The following is a 27,995-nucleotide window of genomic DNA, read 5'->3' on the forward strand; positions in this document are numbered from 1 at the left end:
CTAGGCTATCATGATTGTTATGTGCTACTTCCAGTATCAAAAGCATATACACTCGGTGCTGGTGAACATGGGTGGGAGGAAGCTTTTGCACCATGCCCTGCTTGTGGCTTCGTGGTCAACAGCTCGTTGGCCACTGTGTGAACAGAGTGCTGGACTAGATGGATCCTTGGTCTGATCCAACAGGGCCCTTCTGATGGTTCACCACTGTGAAAGAATTGATTCACATTATATGTGACACTTTCGAATATACTGACGTTTCAGTAGTGTTTGGAGACCCCAGATTTAATAAGCAACAGAAAAAGTAGCTATAAGGAGGGGTGTTAAAAGGTGTGTGTGTGTGTGTGTGTGTTGGGGGTAAACCAAGGGGAAGGAAAATGAGCTCTTCAAGACAATGAGCTCTTCAAGACAAGACTAGGTAGAAATGGAAAATCAATCAATATTACATCAGAATATTCTAGATCAGAAGTAGGCAGCCCAGTGCCCTACAGAGGTTTGGCACTACAACTCCCATCATTCCTTACCATTGGCCATTCTGGCTGGGGATGATGAGAGCTGTAGTCCAAAACATCTGAAAGATAGCCAGGTTTCCTAGCCCTGTCCTAGAAGCTATTGTACATGAGAAATGACCTGCTTCTTCTAAGTGCAAGGCTTCTAGATGGTCATTCTTGTGTCCTCTGCCATCTCTCTTTCTTACATGCGCAGGCATGTCAAATAGACATTAGCTCAGTTAGAGCGGAAGACATAGAGATCAGTCTATTTCTGGTCTATGTCAATTTCACGTGCATTCCTACATAAGTCCTTTGCATCCCATTTCTGCATACATCTGCATTTTTAATAAAAAAAAATCTGCATATGGATCCTCATTTTTGAACATCTTTTCTCACTCATCTGCATTTCTAAATGTCTTTCATGCTAAAATATGCATTTTTATATGCACTTCTGTATCGTTCCTTCAGCCAAGGGTCACATCATCAAACTCGGAGTGGTGTGAAAATCCAGTCGGTAGCTGTGTCTCGAAATGCATGTTCATCTGGGAGGAGGAGTTCAGGTCCGTTCATTTTGGAAAGGGCAAGGAGCAAGTTCCTCAAGCATCCCTACTTCGGAAGCATTCGCTGTACCTCCCCTTACCGTCATTGGTATGTTCCATGCCATGTAGACGTGCGACTTGAAGTCGTCCATCCAGACCTCGGCGGCCCGCAAGGCGTTGCGCTTTGCATAGTAATCAATGTCGTTGTTGTACGGTTTCTTGGTGCGCTCGATGTGGGCCACGCGGGAGCAAGGCAGCACCTCCATGCTTCCACCGCACTGCCAGACCTGTGAGAGTGTGAAGAACAAAACAAGGGAGGAATTAAGTGATGCAGAGACGTGGGAGCTGGTGCCGTGGCCATAGTACAGTACGTGGCCACAGCTCCATCAGTAGCACACATCCTTTGCATGCAGCAGGTGACATCACGGAGAAGCACTGTCACGCAGAACAGACCTTCCTGGGCTAGTTGGAGAAAGAAGCCTGGTCTTAAGCAGCTTCCTATGTTCCCAATGAGACAAGAAATGCACATTCAAATCTCATATCATCATCATCATCATCATCATCATCATCATCAATTTATTTGTTACCTGCCTCTCCCTCCAGATCGAGGCGGGGTACAACACAAATGCAAACATCATAAAATGCATATAACTAATTAAAACATTATTAAAAAGGCATCTTAAAATTCAACTGGGTAGGCCTGCTGGGAAGAGATGTCTTTATGGCTTTCTTAAATTCTGGAAGACTGTTAAGTTGATGAATCTCTCCCGGCAAGCCATTCCACAATATAGGAGCGGCAGAAGAAAAGGTCCTCTGGGTAATAGTTGTCAGCCTTGTTTTTGTTGGCTGAAGTAAATTCTTCCCAGAGGACCTGAGTGTGCGGGACGGATTGTACGGGAGAAGGCGATCCCGCAGGTAGCCTAGACCCAAACCACGTAGGGCTTTAAAGGTGATAACCAACACTTTATACTTCGCCCAGAAACTAATTGGCAGTCAGTGAAGAGATTTTAAGACTGGTGTAATGTGACCACCCCTAGGTGTACCAGTCACCAGCATGGCTGCCATATTTTGATCTAGTTGGAAGTTTCTGGACTAGGCACAAAGGTAACCCTATGTAGAGCGCATTGCAGAAGTCGAGCCTTGAAGTTACCAGTGTGTGCACTACCACTATAAACTTGTCTCAAAGTCTCAGTCCCTCCATCAGTTTTATGGGGACAAAAAAGACTGCCCTTTCATACAGGTGAAGTCCAAATGGATTATTTTATCACTGAGTAGGGCTGAGCTGAAAGAGGAGCACATGTTACAGGGGGGGGGGAATCATGTCCCTAGACGATGCTATCCCCATTTAGTGAGGTCAGCAAGCATCACTCTTGCTTTAGTTTGGGTGATATCATTATCTAGCCAAATAGGATTGGCTATCAGGCATCATGAGAAAGTCTGCTTGGAGTGAGGGCAAAGCTCCCAACCTTTACTCTGAATTGACTTTGTGATATTACATAGCCTAGTCAGACTGGCTGCATTATTATTGTTTTTATTTATTTAAAATATTTCTTGGCTGCCTTTCAGGGCAGGAGCCCCCTCAAAGCGGTGTACAATATTAATGCACATAATAAAAAATGATACGTTGTTAGAAAGCAAGAAGAACACAACAAAAAACAGCAATAAAAACAGCAATAAATCAACAACAGTAGCAAATGTATCAGGAAAAGGTCAAAGTAAAACATTATGTTTTCAAGGCCTTCTTCAAAGCCTGCAATGATGGGGCCTTGCAGACCCCCAATGGCAACTTTTGACCAAAAATCTATGGCAGGAATACCCCATCCCAATTGTCCTTTTGCCAGTCAGCCTCAAAGGGCTGATTGGGATCACTCTCTCTTGACCACAGTGGCACCTCAGAGTGGAGACAAATTTCTTAAGAGCATAAGAGCCCTGCTGGATCAGACCAAGGGTCCATCTAGACCAGCATCCTGATCATACAGTGGCCAACCAGCTACGCTTGGAAAACACACAAGCAGGGCATGAAGATATCGGTATCCTCTTGCCCATATTCCCCAGCAACTGGTGTAGATAGGCTTAATGCCTCTGATATTGGAGGCAGCACAGAGACATCAGGACAAGTAGCACAGTAGACATCAGGACTGAGATCCACAAGTTCACTCGCAGCTTTTAAAGCTCAGCTAAAAACTTTTCTTTTTCCTAAAGCTTTCAAAACTTGATGTTGCTTGGACTTTACACTGTTAGTTTTACCCTACCCTGTGCCTGTTTACCCTACCTAGTGCTTGTTTGCATTCTCTTCCCCTCCTTATTGCTTTACTATGATTTTATTAGATTGTAAGCCTATGCGGCAGGGTCTTGCGATTTTCTGTTTTACTCTGTACAGCACCATGTACATTGATGGTGCTATATAAATTAATAATAATAATAATAATAATAATAATAATAATAATAATAATAATAATAATAACCATTGATAGTCTTCTCCTCCAGGAATTTGTCTAACTCCCCTTTAATGGCATTCAAATTGGTAGCCATCACTACATGCACACAGGGAGGGACAAGTTCCACCTTTTGGGTGGACTTGAGCAATTTTTGCAAGTGCGAATTTGCAGAAATTTGGAACGTTGGGGAAGGGAATCAGATTTAGTCATAGAAAGATGGGTTAAAAAAGCACATTCCCCCATACGCTAAGTCATGAAAATGTGCATTTGGGGAAAGGGGGATTTGTACATCAAGTTTGGGAAATTGGAGAACAATCCAATTCTGTCAATGAGCAGATGATGGAATGAAAAGCACCGACAACCCACGAAACACCGGCAGAATAGGTTTTTAAAAAATCCAGATATTCGCAGGTAAATGGGGTGGGATTAAACTGTCTGTTTCATACACTCGTTGTTCATTAGTACCCACCTGGATCCATCAGCAGGACGTTGGCAGGGTTTCATCACATCCCACGTTCTCACCCTGCCTGAAACATACATCTCATTTACCGGGAAGTTATGTGCCATGACCAGGTTCCACCTCCCCTCCCGGCACGTTCTTTGCATCTTTGGCGACAAATGATTTCTCAAATGGCCAAACAAAATGCTACAATGCTCTTTTTACATTTGTTTGCGAAATGAAGCTTATTTCCCTCTTGACATCCTCTACTGGTTCTGTAGAAAATCACCGGCCATCCAAATTTGCATTTGATTAATTAACAACAGTGTAGGGGAACCGTGTCCATAAATCTGGACAGACATATGCCCAGAGTTTCTACAGACAAAGGGATGAGCATTAGCAAGGAGAGAGAGAGAGAGAGAGAGAGAGAGAGAGAAAGAGAGAAGAAAGGCACAGAGTTTGCCAATGACAAATCAGGAATGTGTGCCCAATATTAATACAGAAAGAGGGTTAAGTGTATGAAGCAGAAGTTATCTGGGAGGAGTAGAATAGCAAAACATGCAGAGCCATGAAAGACAACTTATAAAGAGGAGTTAATGCATTTTCCATGGGGTTGGAGGAGGATCCTCCCCTCTCTCTCTTCAAAAAGATTATTGAAAATGGAAAAGCAAGAATGGTAATTAAAACAAACAAACAAACAAATTGCATTTCACAGAAATGCCTGCCAGAAAGGCAAATGCTATTTTGGGCTGCATTAATAGAAGTATAGATTCCAAATCACGTGAGGTACTGGTTCTTCTCTATTCGGCCATGGTTAGGCCTCATCTAGAGTATTGCGTCCAGTTCTGGGCTCCACAATTCAAGAAGGACGCAGACAAGCTGGAGGGGGTTCAGAGGAGGGCAACCAGGATGATCAGGGGTCTGGAAACAAAGCCCTATGAAGAGAGACTGAAAGAACTGGGCATGTTTAGCCAAGAGAAGAGAAGATTGAGGGGAGACATGATAGCACTCTTCAAATACTTAAAAGGTTGTCACACAGAGGAGGGCCAGAATCTCTTCTTGATCCTCCCAGAATGCAGGACACGGAATAATGGGCTCAAGTTAAAGGAAGCCAGATTCCAGCTGGACATCAGGAAAAGCTTCCTGACTGTTAGAGCAGTACGACAATGGAATCAATGACCTAGGGAGGTTGTGGGCTCTCCCACACTAGAGTCATTCAAGAGGCAGCTGGACAGCCATCTGTCAGGGATGCTTTAGGGTGGATTCCTGCATTGAGCAGGAGGTTGGACTGGATGGCCTCATAGGTCCCTTCCAACTCTACTGTTCTATGATTCTATGAAATGCAGGCAACAGAAATGCAGGAACAGGCCTCAGCCTAGCAAGCTGGGTCTGGGGTGGATGGGCACGGGAGTGGGGTGGGGTGTCCAATGCACACTCGGGTGCCTGCAGCCCCTCCGCAAGTGAGGAATTACAAAGCACAGAAACAAGCACACAGGCTGTACCAAGTTCACAGCAGTGGGAGTCCGGTTCCTCCAAACGTGCTGCTTTCTTACCTCTCCTTTCTAGACGAGGCCAGAGTGGCCTCTTGGCTTAATCTTGGCAGGTTGTTGCAATTCACCTCCAACATATTTGGCAAAGGGATGTGTGAGCAATTCATTTCAGTTCATTTGCACCTTCTGGGCCAAATACAGGCTCAGATGTAATCTGCGCTCAAAGTCAGTACATTTCTGACCTTACAATGTGATTCGTGGACCCCCCCAATAGTAGTAGTAGTAATAATAATAATAATGATGATGATGATGATGATGATGATGATGATGCATTCAACAACATGTGCGCATTTGACAAAAATGTGCATGGGAAAAATTGTGTACTTTTTACAACAGGAGAAGAATGAGCACATTCCAAAGATGCGCACCATTGAGGTGTATATTTTGGAAAACAGGCATGAACATATGTAGATTTTCATGGGAGGGGTAAACTCACTCTCAGATATGAATTTGAACTGGAGCTTCGGGATGGAATTTGGAAAACTTTGGTGACCTCACGTTTGGCTGATTTGCTCACCCTCCTTCTGACGACAATTGGCTAAAGCAAGCAAGATTGGTTTGATTTATACACCCTTAATTTGGAACAGCCAACTGCATTGTGAGTGTTGGAAAAAAGGGGAAGAAATTGCTGCTGGAGGTTATTCTCTCTTCTCAGCAGTTGGTATGGGGTGAAAGCAGGCAGAAGTAATTGCTGCCAGAGATAACAGTAATCTCTTTTTTTTTTTTTACTGGAGCAAGAAATTGTAGGCAATGCTACAGCGATGACGTGTGGCCTTTTTTGTTGGGGTGTGTCCTTATCAAGAGCACAGAGTGAGGAAGGAGACAGAAGAAGCCTCTCCGGGCAGGGCTGCCTGTATTAGCAGTTCTAATTGGGGGTCACTACAGGCACACGGATGCTTCATTACGTTTTGATCATTAATAGGATTGCATGTGAATTAGCCCTCATTTACAAATTAAGGACAATGACTGATCGCATAAATATCCTGCCTATTTTAATTCCGCTCCCTATGCTTCATGCCCTAATACTGTTTTATTTATACAAGGCATATTTATGTCCCTCCCAAGATGGATGGTTATGCAATATGTTGAAACGAAAAAAGCACTAAAGCACAACATTAAAGGGAAATGGACCAACTTGTCTATAAACACAAGAGACAAATCGTTATTTACTGAAGATAAATTCTTTGCAGATGGTAGAATTGGACACCTGGTTTTGAAGAAAACAGAACTAAAAAAAGAAAGCCAACATAGGGTGGAGAACATTCCTTTTGTCATGCAAAGCGTGTGTAGCTTTGCAGAAAGATCAAACCTGCTCAGTGGTGTAATATTTCTGGCCATTGATGTTTCTTCCTTGCCTTGCCCCCATCTGCCTCTTTCAATTCAGGACAAATATATAGATCTGTTGATGATGGTTTACAAGAACCCATTGTGAGTTCTGATCAATAAAGCCTGGAAAAGAACCTTTTACCATATGAAATAATGTACATAGAGGTCTGAGCCATTGATTTGGTGCCCAGCTGATTATCTCTCCTAGGGCAAAATGTCCTCTGACATGCAGGTTATTTTATTATTATTATTATTTTATTATTTATTTATTACATTTCTATACCGCCCAATAGCCTGAGCTCTCTCTCTCTATAAAAAGGACAATACATTGCACAGTTTAAAATCCTCACTTTGAGCTATCAACTTGAAGGGATGATAGAATCCACAGTGGAACAGACAGACATGAAACTGATATTTGGGGTTTAGGTAGTGGTTGGAGAATGTCCATAAAATTGCAATGGATCATATCTTGCCTTGGTACTAGGGTCGTATGGATTTTGCGAAATCTATTCTGTCTGCGTTTCACAGGCCATCAGGTCCCTTTCATTCCATCATTCACTCATTGACGGAATCACATTTTCTCCAATTTCTTGAATTTGCGCAAGTTCACACTTGCAAAAAAGCACAAATTCACCTCCAAAAGCGCAAATCCCCCCTCCGCGAATGTGCATTTTCATGCTTTAGCCTGGCTAAATTTGTGTAAAGTTCTGGAAAGTAAAACAAAACAAAACAAAACGTTGTGTGAGTCTGCAGGATCAGGAAAAGCTGGTCTGCTGTGGAATCATAGAACTCTGAACTCATTTGATTCCATTGCAAATTCCTCGGATATCCCAATGTGGTACATGGGCTGGGCAGCCAAAAGATGGTGGAAGGTCAGATGATTCACCCATCTAGTCCTCCCTGGACTGAATGACATCCAATAGGCATGGCGACACCCCCTGATGTCACTTGGTCACTTGGTCTCTGGGTGAGTTGAGATAACAGTCCTGCCAGGAAAAGGCTTATGTGCACTGGTTGCTGGGGAACATGGGTGGGAGGTTGGCTGTTGCACCGTGTCCTGCTTGTGGGTCCCTGGTCAACAGCTGGTTGGCCCCTGTGTGAACAGAGTGCTGGACTAGATGGACCCTTGGTCTGATCCAGCATGGCACTTTTTATGTTCTTATGTTCTAAGGCTCTGCTGTGTGCAGGCATTCCACCATTGAATTTCAAACTCTGCTTTAGGTGAAATTCATAGGCAGCAACAAACATCTGCATTTCTGTCTGGTCCTTCTGTCTTCAGCTTGCCCATTTATTTATTTACAACATTTCTATACCGCTTCATACCTAAACAGATTCCAGAGTGGTAGATGATAAAAGATAAAAAGGATAAAACATGCTATTATTAAAATATATAAAGAAAAATACAACATATTAAAAGTTTTTCTTTTTTTAAAAAAGCATACCAATAGAAACCATGGCTGGTTAATCAGGGAAGGTTTCAGGAAATAAAGTTGGTGAACAGTGTCAAAACCAACACAATGTCAGTGCCTGCCTGACCTCCAGGGGCAGAGAGTTCCACAGAAATGGGGCCACCACACTGAAGGCCCTAGTCTGGGCAGACTCCAATAAGGCCATACGTCCATGTGGAACCACCAGGAGCATACCCTCTGATGACTTCAGTGACCGGGCGGGTTGATAGGGGAGAAGGCACTCTCTCAAGTATCCTGGTCCCAAGTTGTTTAGGGCATTATGTACAAATAGCAAAGCCTTAAATCTGATCTGGTAGCGAATGGGCAGCCAGTGCAGTTCCCCCAGCAAAGGAGTTACATGCTGAAAAAGGGCAGCTTCTGACAACAGCCGAGCTGCTGTGGTCTGTACTAGCTACAGCTTTTGGACCATTGTACGATATGCGGTCCAAGATCACATCAGTGCAGGGAGCAAATACTGCCATTAATTCCCAAAATAAATATTGCTGTATTGATGACTGTAAACAAATCAGAGAGCAGTATAAATGTTACCTTAAATGCATGCGGCTGCTAATTAGGCCAATCAACTTGGTGTAGCTCAGCTCCAACAGTCATGCTAAGTATCAGGTGGAATCCCCCCCATATACACCCCACACACTCACACCCACACACCAGTGTAGAATTATAGCCTGATGCTCTTTGCATTTTATGCATCACAGATTTACTAAGGGTAATATTATAGATCATACCTTCACGCTTGCGATATGTCCCATATTTCCATTGCATGGTACTGCATTTAATTAGACCTGGCAGCATATTTGAGATAGCCAAAAGAGACTTCTTCTTTGGCTTTGCTTCAAATTGAGCATGCAGCTTCCAGAGAGCTGCAACCAGAACTGTGTCGCATTCACAGGGGATGGAGAAAGGATCTAAGAAAAGCTCCTCTGGATCATACCAAAGGTCAATCCAGTCCAGCATCTTGTCTTACATGGTACCCAGCCAGATACCTCCAGGGCATGGAGAACATCAACCGTTCAGACATCCTAGCATGTCCATTAACCGCCCTTCCCCTAGCAGGTGCCCTCTGGATATTTTGGTACTTACAACTCTCAGCCTTCCTGATCACTAGAGATATCTGGGAAATCCACAATTCTTTAAAAATACTAAAAATCCCAAATTCTGCGTTTTTAGATTTTTCTGGTACATTGTACAACCAGACCTATCAGAATGCAAAATTTCAAGTTTCTAATTCATCTGGAAGTGGGTAGACATTTCCGGACATACATCATACATCACACACACACACACACACACTTTCTGCATTATATGCAGAGATTACACCATTATAGCCTGGATGCTACAAGACTACAGGTAACGGCAACCAGACTCTCTCTTGTAATGTCATCTACTCTTAGAGGTTGCATCACTTGAATTGGTTTTTAAATGCCCAGGTGTCAAAAGACCTGTATCTCCCATTAACATCAATCTCTAGCTCATACACTCAATGCTTATAATCAAATCTATCCCACACTCAATGCTCACATTCAAATCCTGTTCTGGGCTCCACAATTCAAGAAGGACGCAGACAAGCTGGAGGGGGTTCAGAGGAGGGCAACCAGGATGATCAGGGGTCTGGAAACAAAGCCCTATGAAGAGAGACTGAAAGAACTGGGCTTGTTTAGCCTGGAGAAGTAAAGATTGAGGAAAGACATCATAGCACTCTTCAAATACTTAAAAGGTTGTCCCACAGAGGAGGGCCAGGATCTCTTCTTGATCCTCCCAGAGTGCAGGACACGGAATAATGGGCTCAAGTTAAAGGAAGCCAGATTCCAGCTGGACATCAGGAAAAACATCCTGACTGTTAGAGAAGTACGACAATGGAATCAGTTGCCTGGTGAGGTTGTGGCCTCTCCCACCCTAGAGGCCTTCAAGAGGCAGCTGGACAAGCATCTGTCAGGGATGCTTTAGGGTGGATTCCTGCATTGAGCAGGGGGTTGGACTCGATGGCCTTGTAGGCCCCTTCCAACTCTGCTATTCTATGATTCTAAATACTTAAAAGGTTGTCACATACTATTCCATGATTCTATGATTCTATCAGATCAGTACTTTCTCCTCATTCATTTGCTCATGGATGTGCTCCTTCCAGTCAAGAGGCTTTGAAAATAACACAGGCTGGATTAATCATATGAACTCACTTAGGCTGACATGGCTTACACAACTTATCTCTCTTGCCATGAAAGGTTTCACACACCCTTTATCCTAGTCCTGATCTTTTTTGTAGTAGCAGTAGTTGTGTATGGGGGGGGGGGAGGGGTAAGCCCAAAATTATAACTGCTCCTTGTAAATCCTAGAATATCCTCTGCACTGAGTGAAGGTGCCAAACATCACTACATAGTTAAGAAAACAGACCTGCAAGGCTAAATATAGCTAGCATGAATCAAACCCAGAAGGAAATGGCCATTTAAAATCTCTCCAGGTGCCAGACACACCTCCATGTGTTTGCTTTCGAGATAATGGGGAAACAGTCCTGGCTGATGTCTGACGAGATGTGATATCGACCGAAAGAAGTACAAGCAGAGAGGCTGGAGAAACGACTTGTAAAAACACATTTCCTACTCGTATTCCTTTTTCTTCTTCCGAAGAGCAAAAGTGTGAGCACTCTGCATTACAAAATAAATAAATGGGGGGAAATGAAAATGCATGCTGGAACCCTGAACAGGAGGGTTTACTTTTGTAAACAGCCCAGAGAGCTTCGGCTATGGGGCGGTATGTAAATGTAATAAATAAATAAAATAAGAATAAATAAAACTGTCATCCGTTTTTATGTAGGTTCTACTAGTTCCCTCTAATACTGAACTCAGCTGACACGTGTGCCATCGGGATTGTAGCCAAAATGGGGCCACTGAGAATCAAGAGGATTGGGGAAATTCAAAACTTGCAAAAGTACTTTAAAAAAAGCCCTAAACTAGGTTGGCCATATGAAAAGGAGGACAAGGCTCCAGTATCTTTAACAGTTGTAGAGAAAAGGGAATTTCAGCAGGTGTTGTTTGTAAGCATGCAACAGCTGGTGAAGTTCCCTCTTCATCATAACAATTAAAGCTGCAAGTACCCTACCCTCTTTTGTATCTGGTCAAGGGGGCAGGGCTCCTGCAGCTTTAACACCCTACCTAAACCCCAGTCTTAACACTCACCTGCATAAAACCAGCCCAATATAGGCTGAAAATGCTGAGTGCCTGTTGGGGGAATCAAACCTTGCAAATAAAATGGGGATGAAAATACTGTATCGTGGAAGAAGACATAGCTGGGTGGGTGGAAATCCTGAACATCAGCAGTGCGCGCTGCAACTTTTTGTTGCAGTACCTAACTGTGGTCTCTAATTTCTAAGCTCTAGTTGGGGAAGAATGAGTTGGACCGCTGCTTAAACTGAAAGGATATAGAATTTATATCCATTCAGTTATAGCTCCTTAACTGTATATTTCCTGCCCTTGCTAGGATCTTCCATCCTTTTTGAAAGCTTCTCTGAAAGAATTCTTTAGAGAATGGGGAGCGAGGGAGAAAGGATCTGCAGCTGGGGGGAAATTCAGAAGTCATGGCATTGAAGGAGGGCAAGGACTTTTGCTAACCTTCTTACAAGAGAAGAACACTTAATCATGCCAAAATTGAAATATTTCCTGGAGAAACTTGTACTCAGCAATCTTCATCTCTCTGCAGAGCAAGGCTTTATGAGCAGGAGAGATAAATCAGGTAAATTAATAGTCTGGCACAATGGGAGAGAGAAGCAGATAAGGTTTAAAATGATATTAAAAAAAAAAGAAGAAGAAGGCCCATATACTTTAACCGCTAATCCGATCTCCGTAAACTCCCATTCGGCACAATTTTTACAAAGAGCATGGCCCCTCTGACCAGAGAATGTCCAGAGATGAAATTGATGTGTGTGGTTTTTATGAGCAAGCTCTCTTTTTCTAACATGATCAATTGTACTTAAAAGGGAGAAACAGGGCAGGTAAGCTCAAAGCTGTACAATACCCATCCAATGCCATCGAAAGCACAATTGCAACTCGCAAACATTTTCGGCAGACGTGTGCTCACCCCCACAATCACGTTCAAGGCTTTGAACATGGCATGTTCACATGTTTTGCGGGCAAAAATGAAATTCTTATAGGTCCCTGTGCTCAGTCTCCTGAACTGGCTATTAGAAAAGGGGAATTGACACGGGGTTGCCATTTTCAGTGGCAGCTTCAGCCTTGCAGCTTCCTGGTGTAAGGATTTCTGAATCTTCCAGAGGAGAAAAGAAAACCTCCCTGGAAGTTACGTCTTGCATCTCAGCAAGGGATAAAGAAATACACCTCTCACTTAAACCAGAGAATCTACTTCTGAACCTCTGGTGAATACGGAGGTCTGCTTTTCTCTCTGCTCTCAGGTTGCTATAATGCTGACCCGCCATTCCGCAAGTTATATCTTTGACCCCACTCCCCAAAAGCAACACTTCAAGCAGCAATGGGGAGCAAACCTGTTTATGAGCTCAAGGAGAGCCAGTGTGGTGTAGTGTCTAAAGTGTTGGACTGGGAGTTGGGAGATCTGGGTTCTAGTCCCTATTCAGCTATGGAAACCCACTGGGTGACTTTGGGATAGTCACAGACTCTCAGCCCAACCTACCTCACAGGGTTGTTGTTGTGAGGATAACATGGAGAGGAGGAGGATTATGTACACTGCCTTGGGTTCCTTGAAGGAAGAAAAGGCGGGCTATAAATGCAATAAATAAAAAAAAATAAAAAGGAAAAGTACCTAGAGGTCTTTAGAGATCTATATTTGTCCCTTAGGACTAGGGATGTTGTGAATGTCCATGATTGTCTAATCCCATTGCAGATTTTACATTGTGGACCAGTGTCCTGAGTAGGCAGAAGATCTAAGGAGATCACTGAAGGATCCACATGGAGATACAGAAAGGCAAATGGTGTTGCCACTACATTTCACCCAAAATAAAATCAGATGGGGATTTAGAGGTTCCATGCTTGGGGAAAATATCTGAGGAATTTTAAGAAAGTCAAAGGGGTTCTTGATATGGGTTTATTACTTTATTTAAAATATTTCTGCTCTGCTTTTCAACTATAGTCTGCAAATGTTGGCCTGCAAGTAAAACAAGGTATTGCAGAAGAGAAAGATTCAAGGACTTAAAGCAACAACTAAACACAAACACAATGGACTAAAAGCATCTGTCCTTCTAACGGTGAACTCAGATGGTGGGTGTCACCATGGTTTAAGTGCCAGCATTCACTTAGTTAGCTACCATTGTTGTTGTTGTTTTTATACTGCTTTTATTTTTTTTAAATTTTTTGTATACTTTTAATGTCTACTATTTTTAATTGTTGTAAACCGCCCAGAGAGCTTCGGCTGGGGGGCGGTATATAAATGTAATAAAATAAATAAATAAATAAATAAATACCGTAAGTGCCATTCAGTGCCTGAGCCAACTGAACGGTTATCATTAGGGATGTGCTCCGCTTCTAATCGGACCGGAGAAGCAGTAGCGGAGCGGGGGGCTTCGCCTGCCCTTAAGGCGGAGGCGAAGAGGATTGGGGGGCCGGCGGAACGTGGCGAAGAGGATCGAGGTGAAGGCGGATCCTTCGCCTCGATCCGGAGCTCCGCCGGAAAGGTAAGTGGGGTTTACCGGGCCCTGCCGCTGTCGCTGTCGCCCATGCGGCGACGGCAGCAGGGCCCGGTAACGCCCCCCGCCCTCCTCTCCCTTACCTGCCTCTGTCCGCGGTCCGTCAGCGTCTCCAATTGAGCCCGTGGTTCTAGCAGGAAGTCTGGGCCGGGCTCAATTGAAGACGGCGACGGACCACGGACGGAGGCAGGTAAGGCCCCCCTCCTCCTTACCGGGCTCTGCCCCATCGCCTATGGGGGGGGACCGGAGCTCCGATCCGGATCCGGAGCTCCGAACGGAGCGGAGTGGGCACAGGCGGAGTGGGGGTGGGGCAGAGCGGGCCGATCCGAAAATGGTGGATCTTAAAGTGAAGCAGAGTGGGGGGTCCGTGCACACCCCTAGTTATCAGGCACCTTAAAGCCATCAAAGTAGGTGCCAAGCCAACTGATAAGAGAAGGGAGTTTCACAAAGGGGGTGCTGCCACCAGGTGACTCCATTGAAGGGGAACTGACATTGGAGGATTTCACCAAAGCACTGATCCATGTGATCAATCAAAATGCCAGCTCCTCCTCCCTCAACCAATCAGGGAGAGCACTGTTTCTATAAAGCTATAACAAATATTGAAATGCTGGCTAATAATGTAATCACAAGGGGTGCTTTTGAAAGGGACGTAATGACAGCCCTCTCTGTGTAGCATCTGCAAAAAAAATCCATGGAATCTTTTTCTTAATTGATCTTCAAGAGGGTGGTGGTGGGGTGGGGAATTTAAAAAAAAGCCTTTGTGCAGATATGGATGGATGGAGATAACAGCATGCAGACACACAAAGACACACACATACACACAAAGGGACACACAGGGACACACAGAGAGAGAGACAAAGGAGGGATTTGCATAGGTTTATGAGATCCTGGCTTGTTCCATAATGTTCTTTTGCAATGCAAATTCCACCATGCTGATCTACTTATGCTAATGCATCCTAAACAAAAGGCCATTAAAGTAATGGCTCCGTATTATTACAGATATGCTACAAAATGGACATTAATTGCTCCTTTTTTTAGATGGCAGGGGTATCTAAGGTCTCAGCTTGACATTTCTTTTCTCTAACCCCCTCCCACTAAGACATTACTTGAAAGCATTCCCCCACCCCAGTTCAGTCATTTCTACATGTGCAAAAGCAACACGAGACAGACCGTTACCCAGCCTGGGGCCGGTTCACACATGCATGGGGACTACTTACTGTGTTATCTGTACAGCACCATGTACATTGATGGTGCTATATAAAATAATAATAATAATAATAATAATAATAATAATAATAATAATAACCACAGCTTGTGTTGGAGAAAGCTCTGTGAAGATAGAGAAGCCCCTTCTGGGAAAAGGAGAACGGGGATTGCAAGAGGGTGAGAATCAAAGGGGCAAGCAGAGGTCAAAATACAGAGAAGTGAGGCAGGCAGACGTAAGAAGCACATTAGATGCTTTTTGCTGGAATAGACCAGAAGCCTATCATCTTTCCTCACATCACAAGCTGTTGGATAATAGGAAAAACTCCGCATGCATCCAGCCACTAGGGGGCGATAGAGAATGTCTAGCTTGGTCAGTTCCTATTTCCAACTTCCTCCCCTTCCTCTTCCTTCTTTTCTCTGCCTCTGCAACCAGGGGCAAATCTACACACTGTCTTCAGGGCCCCTGGAGTGTGCCTGCAGTGCGCCCCAAAATCGATGCTGTAGACAGTACCTTAAGCTTTCCAAGAAGAGGCGGAGGAGGAGGAAGAGGAGGAGGCCCCGCATCGCCCCTCGCGGGGACGGGGTGAAGAGTTGCCGGGCCCGGCGGCTTCACCGGGGAATCGGCTGCGTCCTTGGTGCTGCCCACCTGCCCGCCGGCCTCCTGTTGCCGGTGAAAGAGCTACCCGGGCCCACCCGGGTCGGAGAGCTCGGCAGAAGAAGCTGCCGGCGGCTTCTTCCGCCGAGCTCTATGACCCGGGTGGCTCTTTCGCTGGCAACAGGAGGCCAGCGGGCAGGTGGGCAGCGCCAAGGATGCAGTCGATTCCCCGGCGAAGCCGCCGGGCCCGGCAACTCTTCACCCCGTCCCCACGAGGGGCGATGTGGGGCCTCCTCCTCTTCTTGGAATGCTTAAGGTACTGTCTACAGCATCGATTTCGGGGCGCACTGCAGGCGCACTCCAGGCGCCCCGAAGACTGTGTGTAGATTCCCTCCAGGAGTGCCATGTAGCCTTTCCAGAGAAGAAGCACGTAACCATATCTCATGCCTTCACTTACTTACACTCACACACCCAGCTTTAGGAGGTGCTTGTAGCTGAACAGTGTGAGATAGTCTTAGCTGATGGTTTGTATAAAAGTACTAAGAAAGTAAGGCCTTAGCTAGACAAGGGGTTATCCCGGGCTGAGACTCGGGATGAACCCTCCCTTGCCCCGGGATAACGGGCACCACTTGTAGCCCGATATTTCCCGCGGTCTCGGGCTGAGCTTGAGACTGTGAGCGTGTCACCCGTTCTGCGGCTTCTCCCAGCTTCAACCATTACTCGTGAGGAGATGGGAGAAGCCGCGCACGGGGTGCTGCGCCTATCGGGGCAGGGGGGGGGAGCGGCCAATTTTTTTTAAAAAAAACCCAACAACCTCACCGTTGCTGCTCCAACGTTCATGCACAGCAGCCCCTTTAAATCAAAAAGAAAATGTCGAGCGCGACGGGGTTTTCCTTCCCCTTGTCACGCCTGACGTGTGGATTAGAGCGACAGCCCGCGATACTTGCATGCATCGCGGGCTCGCACCTCCTCATGCCCAGATTTTGAGGTAGGTTTAGCAAAGGCCTAAGTTGATTTGAACTTCTTTCAAACTGGGTTTTAGTGCCTCCAGTGCTAAATGCTCTGTTGCCAAACTTTCGCTGTATAAAGCAATTCTGCTGTAACTCACACCAGACTTTCCAACTCCACCTGGACACCTCTTTGGTAGGGATGGGTGAGAAATCATTGACCTCCTGGGAAGTCCACAAACAGAACAAGAGGCTAGCAAGCTATGTCTGCTGTTGCTCCCCAACCACTGGGTATTCAGAGGAATTATGTTTCTGAATCTCGAGGTCACATAGAGCAGGGGTGATGGAGCGCCTTCAGCTTGAGGGACTAAGTCCATTTTGGAGAAGCTCTCGGTAGTTGCATTCCAGTTGTGGGTGGGGGCAAAGGGGGCAGGACTGAAATACCCCAAAGACCAGAATATCTTAGCTTAAAGCTTTTACTTTCCACCTTAGGAGAGCCATTTCCACCTTTCAGAATGGGGGGGGGGGCACTGTGCACAAGCCAAGAAAACAGATTTTTTTTGGAGTGGTAAAGGGCCACCAAGGAGGGCCAGTTTGGGACCCCAGGTTGGCCAGTTTGGGACCCCAGGTTGGCCAGATTTAGCCTGCAGGCCTGAGGTTCAACTCCCCTGCCATATGCCCCTCCCCCCCATGGCAGGTAAGTGGGACAGGTAAGGGCGAAGTGAAACAATCCTTTTCTGACTGCAGAAAGAGCCTCCTTGAAAAAGCCTCAAAGAACAGGACTATGGTGTATGAGATGAACTTTTCAGATCCTACGTGGTTTGGGATCGTGGCGGCCAATCAGGCATCTTGGGGTGGGGGTGTGCAGTTTCACAACCTGGGTGCCACTACTGAGAAGTTCCCGCCCAACTCTCAGTTAATGAAACTTTCACAAGCAACGGGAAAGAGATCACGGTCCCCAGCAGTGAATGCAGTGGGCTGGCAACTTCCTGTGGGAGAAGGATGTCTTCCCAGTATCCGAGACCCAAAGATTGCTGACAATCCTTAGTACACCAGGGTGAGCAAGCCCCGGGACAAACACAGGTTTCAGAGTCAAACCCTTGGTGAAATTGAAACATAACAGATCAATTGAACCTCCAGAGGCAGAAGCAGTATATCACCAAATAACCGAAGCTGAGGACAAATGAGATGGGATCCCATGATCTTCATTTTCATGAGAACGGAATGCTGCATTGACCCAGAATGGCAAGTCTTTTCTCCTTAAGCCCTACGTGGCTCCAATTCAAACTGGGTTTAAACAGCTCCGGTATCAATCCTTCACTGAACTCTGAAGCAGCTCAACTCTGACAAGCCTGGATAAACTGAGAAGCACATGCACTTAGGGAAATGCGGCGTTCTGTGTCCCCGGATTGTTACTCTCATTTTAGTTCAGCAAATACAGATCAACCACAGCCCAATAAAAGGGTGAAAAGAAAGGGAGGGGAAGGAGATGTAAGGAGAGAATCGAGCTGCAGCGTCCGAGACATTTTATTTGTCAAAGAATAACAGCGGCTGTTAAATACTTCCTCATTCTATTAGAGTCTCGGTTTGCAACATCCTGGGAATGAATTGCCCCGAAGGGGATTAAGTTACAGTGCCAGTTGACAATTTTATTTCCAGTGGATCAAAACACACACATACGCACACAAAACAACCCACCGCAAACCTAAAAGCGCAGATCTATTTGTCTCTTCGGGTTTTTAAACTTTTATCTGTATGCTTTATGTGTTGCTCTGCCTGCCGCAACAGGCCTCCGTGCTTAATAGGCTATTAAAAAGGGAAGCGTTCTCCCTGCCACCCCTGAAATGGGATCTGTGTCGTAAAGAAAGCAAGAAAGACAATTACAGCACCCTCGTCGGCTGTGTCTGTCACCTCTGCAGGAAACGGAGGGGAAATAGAGGCAGTCTGCCATTTATACGGGGGCATTTTGTGAAACCGGAGCTTTTATATGGACCCCACACCTCTTGGCTGTGTGGCCGTTAAGTAATTTTGGAGTTTAAGTAAACTCTGGGTTTAATGGCCATGTGAGAGACCTCCTGTTTAGGTAGCAAGATGTATTAGCTTTAATTAAAAGATGGTGAGTTTGCCATGTGGCATTTGCCCCCGGCCTGTCGGAATTCCACGGTGCGACTGAATCCCCTTGCATTTGCAGGCCAAGCCGTGGATTTTCCTTGAACTCCAGGAAGTTTTTGTGCATTTGGGTGTATAGGCGCTTCAAGCCACAGTTTGCACAAAGAGAGATTGGTGCAAGTTGCGGCCCGAAGTTGCACATTTTGTGCAAGTGGGACAAATGTGTGCAAAATTCAGTCTGTAATTCGCACACATTAAAAAAATACAATCGGCAAACTGGCCTGACTTAATGCAGATGGAGTTGGGCTCTGCAGAATGAAGTTCTGGGGCGGGGGGGGGGGGGAGGGAACCAAAGAAAGCTCATTGATCTCCACCACCAAATGGATTCTTCCAATGTCCGTAACCCTGACACCGCTGCTGTGTGTGAGGAAGAAAGAATGCAACCCACTTGAAATGGATCCAGGGTTTCTAAGTGATTACTTCCCCACCATGGCTTAGGAGGGGAAAAATCCTTAGGGGTAAAACAACAATAAACCTGTGCTGACTGCCACTACAGAAGGTGAGCCCTACCACCACCAGCAATCTGAAGAAACTCTTGGAGAATCACAGAATAGTAGAGTTGGAAGGGGCCTATAAGGCCATCGAGTCCAACACCCTGCTCCATTGAGGAATCCACCTTAAAGCATCCCTGACAGATGGCTGTCCAGCTGCCTCTTGAAGGTCTCTAGTGTGGGAGAGCCCACACCCTCCCTAGGTAATTGGTTCCATTGTCATACTACTCTAACAGTCAGGAAGTTTTTCCTGATGTCCAGCCGGAATCTGGCTTCCTGTAACTTGAGCCCATTAGTCCTGCACTCTGGGAGGATCAAGAAGAGATCCTGGCCCTGCTCTGTGTGACAACCTTTCAAGTATCTGAAGAGTGCTATCATGTCTCCCCTCAGCCTTCTCTTCTCCAGGCTAAACATGCCCAGTTCTTTCAGTCTCTCCTCATGGGGCTTGGTTTCCAGACCCCTGATCAACCTCACTGCCCTCCTCTGATCATGCTCCAGCTTGTCTGCATCCTTCTTGAAGTGTGGTGCCCAGAACTGGACACAATACTCAAGAAGAAGCCTATAGTGCCAAATAGAGGAGAACGAGTATTCCTCCTGGATACATTTGTTGAAATGTTCCCCCTAATTTCTCTGCTCACCACAGGATGGACAATATCAAAAGACCATTAAGATACAGCTCTGTCCTATGCGCATGAACCTAACTGTAAGCCCCATCGAATTCAATGGGGCTTGCTTTTGACTAGTCATGTATAGGATTGAACTGTTAGGCTTTAATCATATACATACTGACCTGAGAGTAAGTCCCACGGAATGTAATGGAACATACAGTTTGAGTAGAACTGCACAGGATTGTACATTTAGGCTGCAATCCTACCCACACTTTCTGGGGAGTAAGTCCCATTGAATTCAATAAGATTCTGCTGCTAGTATTCCAACCCACCTCCAGCCCCAGTTCTCCATTTACCTTAGCAGTACTCTGTCTCCCTTTCTATGAAACCCATTTAACTCAAATCTAGATAAATTAGTAGGTAGCAAAGGAAAAAACCTTGTTCCATGGCAGGTGAGCAGCTATGATTCATAGAATGGAAAATCTCTCTCCCCTTGGTCTCTATTCTTAGCACTCAATTTATCTGCACATACACACCGAAAGGGAGGGCTGTTCCCAGATGCCATCTGAGAACATCTTTGGAACTTCACTGGTCCTAGGTGGAGTCAAGAGGTTGAGGCTTCAAGGCTGAGTGAAATTTAAGCTAACCTGGTTGGCTGACTACTGTGCATTGCTGATCTGGGTAGAGAACATTAGGAATGCATGGGAGAATCAGCCATTTTTGAGCATGCCTAAATCCTCTAAAATCACTCTTCCTATGTTCTTACTCTGGAAATACTTTTCTCTGCCTTTATGCAATCACCTTCTTACAGAGGTGGGCGGGTGCTGCTGCACTCATAGAATCATAGAATAGTAGAGTTGGAAGGGGTCTATAAGGTCATCAAGTCCAACCCCCTGCTCAATGCAGGAATCCACCTTAAAGCATCCCCGACAGACGGCTGTCCAGCTGCCTCTTGAAGGCCTCTAATGTGGGAGAGCCCACAACCTCCCTAGGTAACTGGTTCCATTGTTGTACTGCTCTAACAGTCAGGGAGTTTTTCCTGATGTCCAGCTGGAATCTGGCTTCCTGTCACTTGAGCCCGTTATTCCGTGTCCTGCACTCTGGGATGATCGAGAAGAGATCCTGGCCCTCCTCTGTGTGACAACCTTTCAAGTATTTGAAGAGTGCTATCATCTCTCCCCTCAATCTTCTCTTCTCTAGGCTAAACATGCCCAGTTCTTTCAGTCTCTCTTCATGAGGTTTCATTTCCAGACCCCTGATCATCCTTGTTGCACTCATGTCCTACCACAGGCAGCTGGTTGGCCACAGGGTGAACAGAACACTGGACTAGGTGGACCTTTGGTCTGATCCACCAGGGCTCTTCTCATGTTCTTATTTGGAAAATACTTTCCCCTGCCTTTATGCTTCTCATGGGTAGCTGGAATATCTTTATGCTTCTCATGGGTAGCTAGAATATCTGGCCTCCAGGACTGATGGGCTGAGATCAGCTCGGATACAAGCCACAAATGCACTTTGCTCAGCCAAAGAAGATATCATGGGACAAAAATGCACATCCAGGGACGGCTGCTTAGAAATTCAAATGACATGGCTTGGCAACCTGTAGGCTGGTCATTAGTAAAAAAAAAAAGGGGGGTAATTAACAGTGTGCACAGCATCCAGCTGTTGTGGAGGGAAATTCTTCAGAGAACGATTTCCATTAGGATTAATTGGCTTGTCCACCTCATTATCACCCTCTCCCCAGTTTCGATTTCCTAAGTTCTGAGGACAAAATGCTCCCAGCTCCTGTTTCTGAAGTGCATTTGCAGAAGGGGGAAGAAGAAGAAAAACTAGAAATCTGTAGCCCCCACCCCTTGAGAACATCAATGGGCTCAGTGGAACGTCTCTTGCAGGTAAAACTCAGGGGTTGTCACATATACCTATATCTATTCACACATTTCTTCCTAAAGTGGTCCATGTCTATGGTGATACCCAGGGGTGCCATCAGGGTAGGATTTGGGGGCAGAGCAGTAGGGACCCAATCAGAAACATGAACAGGAGGACCTCTAAATGCAGCAGCTCACCATCATTTGGGTCCTCCAAAACTCGGAGCCAGCATTGACCCTGTTCAGATGACACACTAAGCCATGGCGGTGAAGCATTTTGAGCTAAACATTATGGCTTTGTGTGTTGTGCAAACCATGGCTTATTGTGTCATATGAAACATTCCCAACCATGGTGGTGACATAACTATGGTTTAAACTCACTAACCATTTGCTGCAAAAGGTTTAGCGGCGTAACCATGGCTACAACACACTAGTGTTGTGTTGTCTGAACAGGTCCACTGTGTCTAAGGACTCCCCTTTGCCTTTCATTGCCTCCTGCGTGTGTTGTTTTGGCTTGGTGGTAACTGATACAAAATGGATGTGTGCAAAAACCGTCTGTGTATCCATGAGCATTCCTGTCAAAACCTCAAAAAATATATTGGATATTTTAAAAATGTATTTGATAGGGATGCTTGCAAACCTCAGATGGTTTTTTGAGATGATATAAGGAGGTGTAGGGGCCAGGCATCACTAATAGCAATCCTTAGGAAGGATACAGTTCCAGAAAGAGGAACACACACACACACAGAGCACACAAAAATGGCCATGTTTCAGCTTTCTCCAAAAGCAAGGCCATTTCAATACCTTTTTAAAAAACCCACCTACCACTCTGCTGATAATGAAGAGCCTAAAATTACTTTTTAATGGTAATGTGAGAAAAATCGTTGCTTTTAACTATTCAGAACTCTTCCACTCTTTTTTAACTTATTCAAGGCAGCAGGGCGATATTATATAAAGCAACGTATGATTTAAATTGGAGGTGGGGGAAAATAGATCCAAGCCAGAATTTGTACGATGATAAAAATGGGAGAAGGTGTGTGTGTGTGTATGTGTTTGGGGTAGAGGAAATCCCTGAAGCCTTTCTATAGAATTATACAGCTTCATGCAGCTGCCAAGACTCAGTTCAGTGGGGGCATATTAGCCAGAATTCAAAGAGATTCAAAGCATTCCAGTGGATCAAAAAAGTTCTGAAAAAACTATTAATGTTTTCTGGTGTCTCATCTCAGCTAACAACTGTTCCAGCCCTCCAATCTCACAAGTATCCACCTGGTCATTTAGCTACCGTCAGAATTCACGGCACATGTTCATCACACATCAACTGTAGCATCTAGTATGTGTATGTATATGTGACAACGTCGGATTACAAATTAGACCCATATGGAGTTGGAAAGGATCTTGGAGGTCTTCTACTTTAATGCTTTGTTCAATACAGGCTGAAACTACATCATCATTGAGAGATGGTCACCCAGCCTCTCCTTAAATACCTCCTGTGAAGGACAACCCACCATCTACTGAGGTTCCATGTTGAAAAGATCTTGCCATTACCCCAAATTTACTTCCTTTGCAGATGTTTGGCTCTGCTCTGGCCCTCCGGAACAAAAGAGAAGAAGTCCATTCCATCATCTCCATGTTAGCCGTTGAGGTATTTGAAGACCATTATTACATTCCCTCTGTAATCTTTTCTAAGCTAAACATACGCAGCTCTTTCAAATGTGCCCATCTGCTTAATCTTCGGTGCAACAGCTCTTCAGGTACTTGGAGGCTGCTTTCATGTGTCCCCTTAATTTTCTCCTTTTCCAGGCTAAGCATACACAGCTTTTCAACTGTTCCTGATAAGACTTGGGCCATACCTAGATGGGGCTTTATCCTGGGGTGATCCCTGGGATCGTCCCTGTGCAGACACATGATGCACAGGGGATCCCGGGATCAGGGAGGGATGATCCCTCCCTTGCCCCGGGATCTTGCCCTCCACTTTGGCCCTGGCTTTTCTGTGGTCCTGGACTGAGCCCGAGACCGTGGAATGTGTGGCCAGGTGCCACGTGTTGACCCGGCTCTGCGTGATTACTTGTGAGGAGCTGGGACCCGCACATGGGGCACAGCGCTCCTCAGGAGTGCTGCGCCCATAGGGGGTAGGGTGGGGGGAGAGGGGAAAGTAATTTAAATGTAAAAAATTAATTACCATTTGCACATGAGCGTCCATGCCCTGCTGCCCCTTTAAGTTTTTTTTAAAATGGCAGGCACGGCGCTTCTGAGGTCGTCGCGCGTCACATGTAAACATTGGAGGGATCTCACGATAAACACAACGTGAGATCTTCCCTCCTCTGTCGCGGGTTAACCAGTAGGTCTAGCTAAGGCCTTGGTTTCCAGATCCTTCACCATCCTGCTCAGCCTCCTCTGGACACGATTCAGTTTATCAAAATTAGGGATGTGCTCCGCTTCTAATCGGACCGGAGAAGCAGTAGCGGAGTGGGGGGCTTCGCCTGCCCTTAAGGTGGAGGCGAAGAGGATTGGGGGGCCGGCGGAGCGTGGCGAAGAGGATCGAGGTGAAGGCGGATCCTTCGCCTCGATCCGGAGCTCTGCCAGAAAGGTAAGTGGGGTTTACCGGGCCCTGCCGCTGTTGCTGTTGCCCATGCGGCGACGGCAGCAGGGCCCGGTAACGCCCCCCGCCCTCCTCTCCCTTACCTGCCTCCGTCCGCGGTCCGTCAGCATCTCCAATTGAGCCCGTGGTTCCAGCAGGAAGTCTGGGCCGCACGGCCCAGACTTCCTGTTGGAACCGCGGGCTCAATTGAAGACGGCGACGGACCGCGGATGGAGGCAGGTAAGGCCCCCTCCCCCTTGGTCCCTTACCGGGCTCTGCCGCCGTCGCCGCATGGGCGGCGACGGCGGCAGGGCCCGGTAACCCCCCCCTATGGGGGGGGACCGGAGCTCCGATCCGGATCCGGAGCTCCGAGCGGAGTGGAGTGGGCACAGGCGGAGTGGGGGCGGGGCGGAGCGGGCCGATCCGAAAATGGCGGATCTTAAAGTGAAGCGGAGTGGGGGGTCCGTGCACACCCCTAATCAAAATCTCCTTTTTATGATGTGGCACTCATGTTCTTCCCCCAAACTGGCCCAGGAATGACACAGTGTCACATAACATCCCATTGTTCGCAGGGGCATTCCACCAGGACTGTCACTGATACAACTACACCACTCTTTGTGGTGTAGGAAGGTGTGTTTGGTAAAAGAAATAAAGAAGGGGAAAAGGAGGGGGAAACCGCAAAGAAAAGGAACAACAGCTACAGCAACAACAACAACATACACACAAAGAAAAACATCAGCTACCTCTTAAGATATATCAGGAAAAGAATTAGGAATTCTTTTATCCCTAAATTGTCAAATACCTCCCTTTTTTTTTTTCCAGGTGATGAACGGTCCCGCAAAAGTGCTAGTGGGAAATTTATTTGTTTGAGTTGTACCCCACTTTTCTACCCAAAGTGGCACTCTGGGCAGCAACAATAAGCAAACACATCAAAACGTAAGGAAACACAATCGAACCCACAACAACGGAGTAAAAAGTAGGGATGTGCTCCGCTCCGATTAGGAGCGTAGAAGCAGTAGCGGATTGGCCTGCTCCGCCTTACCCAGAGGCGGAGTAGGAGCGGACCGCGGACCCCCTAGAAGCAAGGCGAAGAGAAGCGACCATTTTTCGGAGCTCCGAGTTCAGTCGGAGCGCTCCGGTCGCCATCTTGAAAACATTTCGCCATAGGATTGCATTGCGGCAAATAATCGCGCATAACTACGTTGTTTTTGAAGCTATCGTTCTGGAAATTCTTGTGCACAGAGAGTCGTGGATGGGGGTCATTTTGAGACCACTCTCACCTCTCTGCGTGCTGTGGTTCACGTGCAATATTTTTTTAAAAATCGGGGCAACCGCGGGGCTCAAACTGCGTTTCGGCTTTTCGCCCATAGGATTGCATTGAGGGAAAGAATCGGGGATAACTGGGGGGGGGTTTAAGCTATCGTTCTGAAAATTCTTGTGCACAGAGAGTCGTGGATGGGGGTCATTTTGAGACCACTCTCAACTTTCTGCGTGCTGTGGTTCACGTGCAATATTTTTTTAAAAATCGGGGCAACCGCAGGGCTCAAACGGCGTTTCGGCTTTTCGCCCATAGGATTGCATTGAGGGAAAGAATCGGGGATAACTGGGGGGGGTTTAAGCTATCGTTCTGAAAATTCTTGTGCACAGAGAGTCGTGGATGGGGGTCATTTTGAGACCACTCTCAACTTTCTGCGTGCTGTGGTTCACGTGCAATATTTTTTTAAAAATCGGGGTTTGGGTTTTTTTTTTTTATTATTATTATTTTTTTGGAAGCGATGACAGGCACATTCAACTCCCAATCCTGATGAGAATTCATCTCCTCAGAAAGCATCCTCCTCCAATCCCAGCGTTGGAGGGGGGACTAAGGCAGACCCACCCTGAGAACTTTCTGTTTTGTGTCTCTTTGTGGGTTGGCGTTCGTGGAGGGAACACTTACTTAGCTAGTGCTCCTGCTTTGGAGATAGATTAATTTAATATAGGTTTAGTTTGGCGCGTGTGTGTGTTTGTTTGCTTCTTTCTGACTTGTAGCTTAGTTTGCCCTGTGTTTTCCCCTTACTTTGATTTAATATAAACTTTATTTTTGAATTTTGGAGTGTGTGGTTGGGTTGGTTGCCCCCCCCCTTCCCTGTATTAAAGCCTGACTGTTCTGCTTTTGTGAAAGCTTTCTTTTGAAAGCATACACACACTTTTTGTCCCATTTCCCTACATTTATATTCTTAAACATATTTTATTATATTCTTTCACATAGTCCATTAGTATATATTCTCATACATATTATATTAGTATTCATATTTTGTTCTTCTTATAGTAGTGGTTGGTTCTTTTTCCCCCTCCCCTCTCTTAAATCCTGATTGTGTTTCCTTCTATCTTCTATATACCAAATATACCAAAAAAATTGGATTCTCTTTTTCTTCTCTGTGTAACTTCGACGGAGTGGGCTGCTTTTGTCAAGTTCAACAGGCAGCCACAGATTGAGCATTTTGGGGAAAGCATACGCACACCATTTCCCTATTCTTAAACATATTATTATTATATTCTTTGACATAGTCTTAGTAGTCTATTAGTATACATTCTCATACATATTAGTAGTAGTATTCATATTTTGTTCTTCTTATAGTAGTGGTTGTCCCATTTCTTGTCCCATTTCCCTACATTTATTAGTAATATTCTAAAACATATTATTATATTCTTGTAGATATTCTTAGTAGTATATTCTCATACATATTAGTAGTAGTATATTTTATTGTTCTTGTCCCATTTCCCTACATTTAAACATATTATATTCTTCTTATACATATTCTTAGTAGTACCTTATACATAGTATTAGTAGTATTAATATTTTGTTAGTCATCATGAAAAGAGAAAGCAGGCGTGCTGAAAGCAGCAAGGCTCAGTCTGCCAGCAGGGCTTCCTCTCCTCCTGTGAAACTCAAACGGGCAACTCCTTGGCTGACTGCTCCAAAACAGAAGCAGGACAAGCAGCAGGCAGAGCCACTCTCTTCTGCAACTTGTGCCCGGCGTTCTCTTTTTGAGGGTGGGAATGGGAAAAGTGCCCGTTTGCAAGAGGCACGTGGCAGCAGTGCCATTAGAGGAGGAGGAGTATCCCCAACTCCTTCATTCTCCTTTCAGCCCACGAGCCCGCTGATGGACCTAGACGAGGTCCTCAGCACAGTGGAGGGGGGGGAGGAGGAGGAGGCGGTGGGCCTCCAGGATGTGGGGGCTGAGGAGGAGCAGCAGCAGGCCGAGGCTCTCTCCCCAGTCTCATCCCACACCCCTGTTTCTGTGGCAACACCAGAGAGCTCAGGCGGGCAATTGGTGGTGTCACCACAGAAACGAAAGACAAGCATCGTGTGGGACCACTTTGAGTTGGGAGCGGATCCCCGCTTTGCTGTCTGTCGCCACTGCAAACTCAGCCTAAGCAGGGGTTCATCGACAGGGCATTATGGAACCAGCAGCATGAAGATGCATCTTCATAGGCAGCACCAGGCGATCTTGCTGGGGAAAGAGGCGGGCAAGGCGACTGGTTCCAGGGGAAAGCCGAAGGCTGCTGCTGGCACTGCCACTCTAAGCTCTCCATCTCCCATCCCCACAAGGGTTAGGCAGGCAACCCTGCAGGACATGGGGTGGGGGAAGTATTGACCCACAAGATG

The 27,995-nt window shown here is 45.9% G+C and overlaps 1 protein-coding gene across 1 annotated transcript in view; it reads right to left on the minus strand.

Moving 5' to 3' along the window:
• GALNT9 (polypeptide N-acetylgalactosaminyltransferase 9) overlaps nucleotides 1-27,995 on the minus strand; it is a 143,718-nt gene that overhangs the window by 14,399 nt on the left and 101,324 nt on the right. Inside the window, exon 7 of the mRNA XM_063143739.1 lies at nucleotides 1,129-1,314. Coding sequence (XP_062999809.1) covers nucleotides 1,129-1,314 — 186 coding nt within the window. The remainder of the gene's footprint in view (nucleotides 1-1,128; nucleotides 1,315-27,995) is intronic.

This window comes from Elgaria multicarinata, chromosome 18 (genome assembly GCF_023053635.1).
Source record: "Elgaria multicarinata webbii isolate HBS135686 ecotype San Diego chromosome 18, rElgMul1.1.pri, whole genome shotgun sequence".
Taxonomy (NCBI): Eukaryota; Metazoa; Chordata; class Lepidosauria; order Squamata; family Anguidae; genus Elgaria; species Elgaria multicarinata.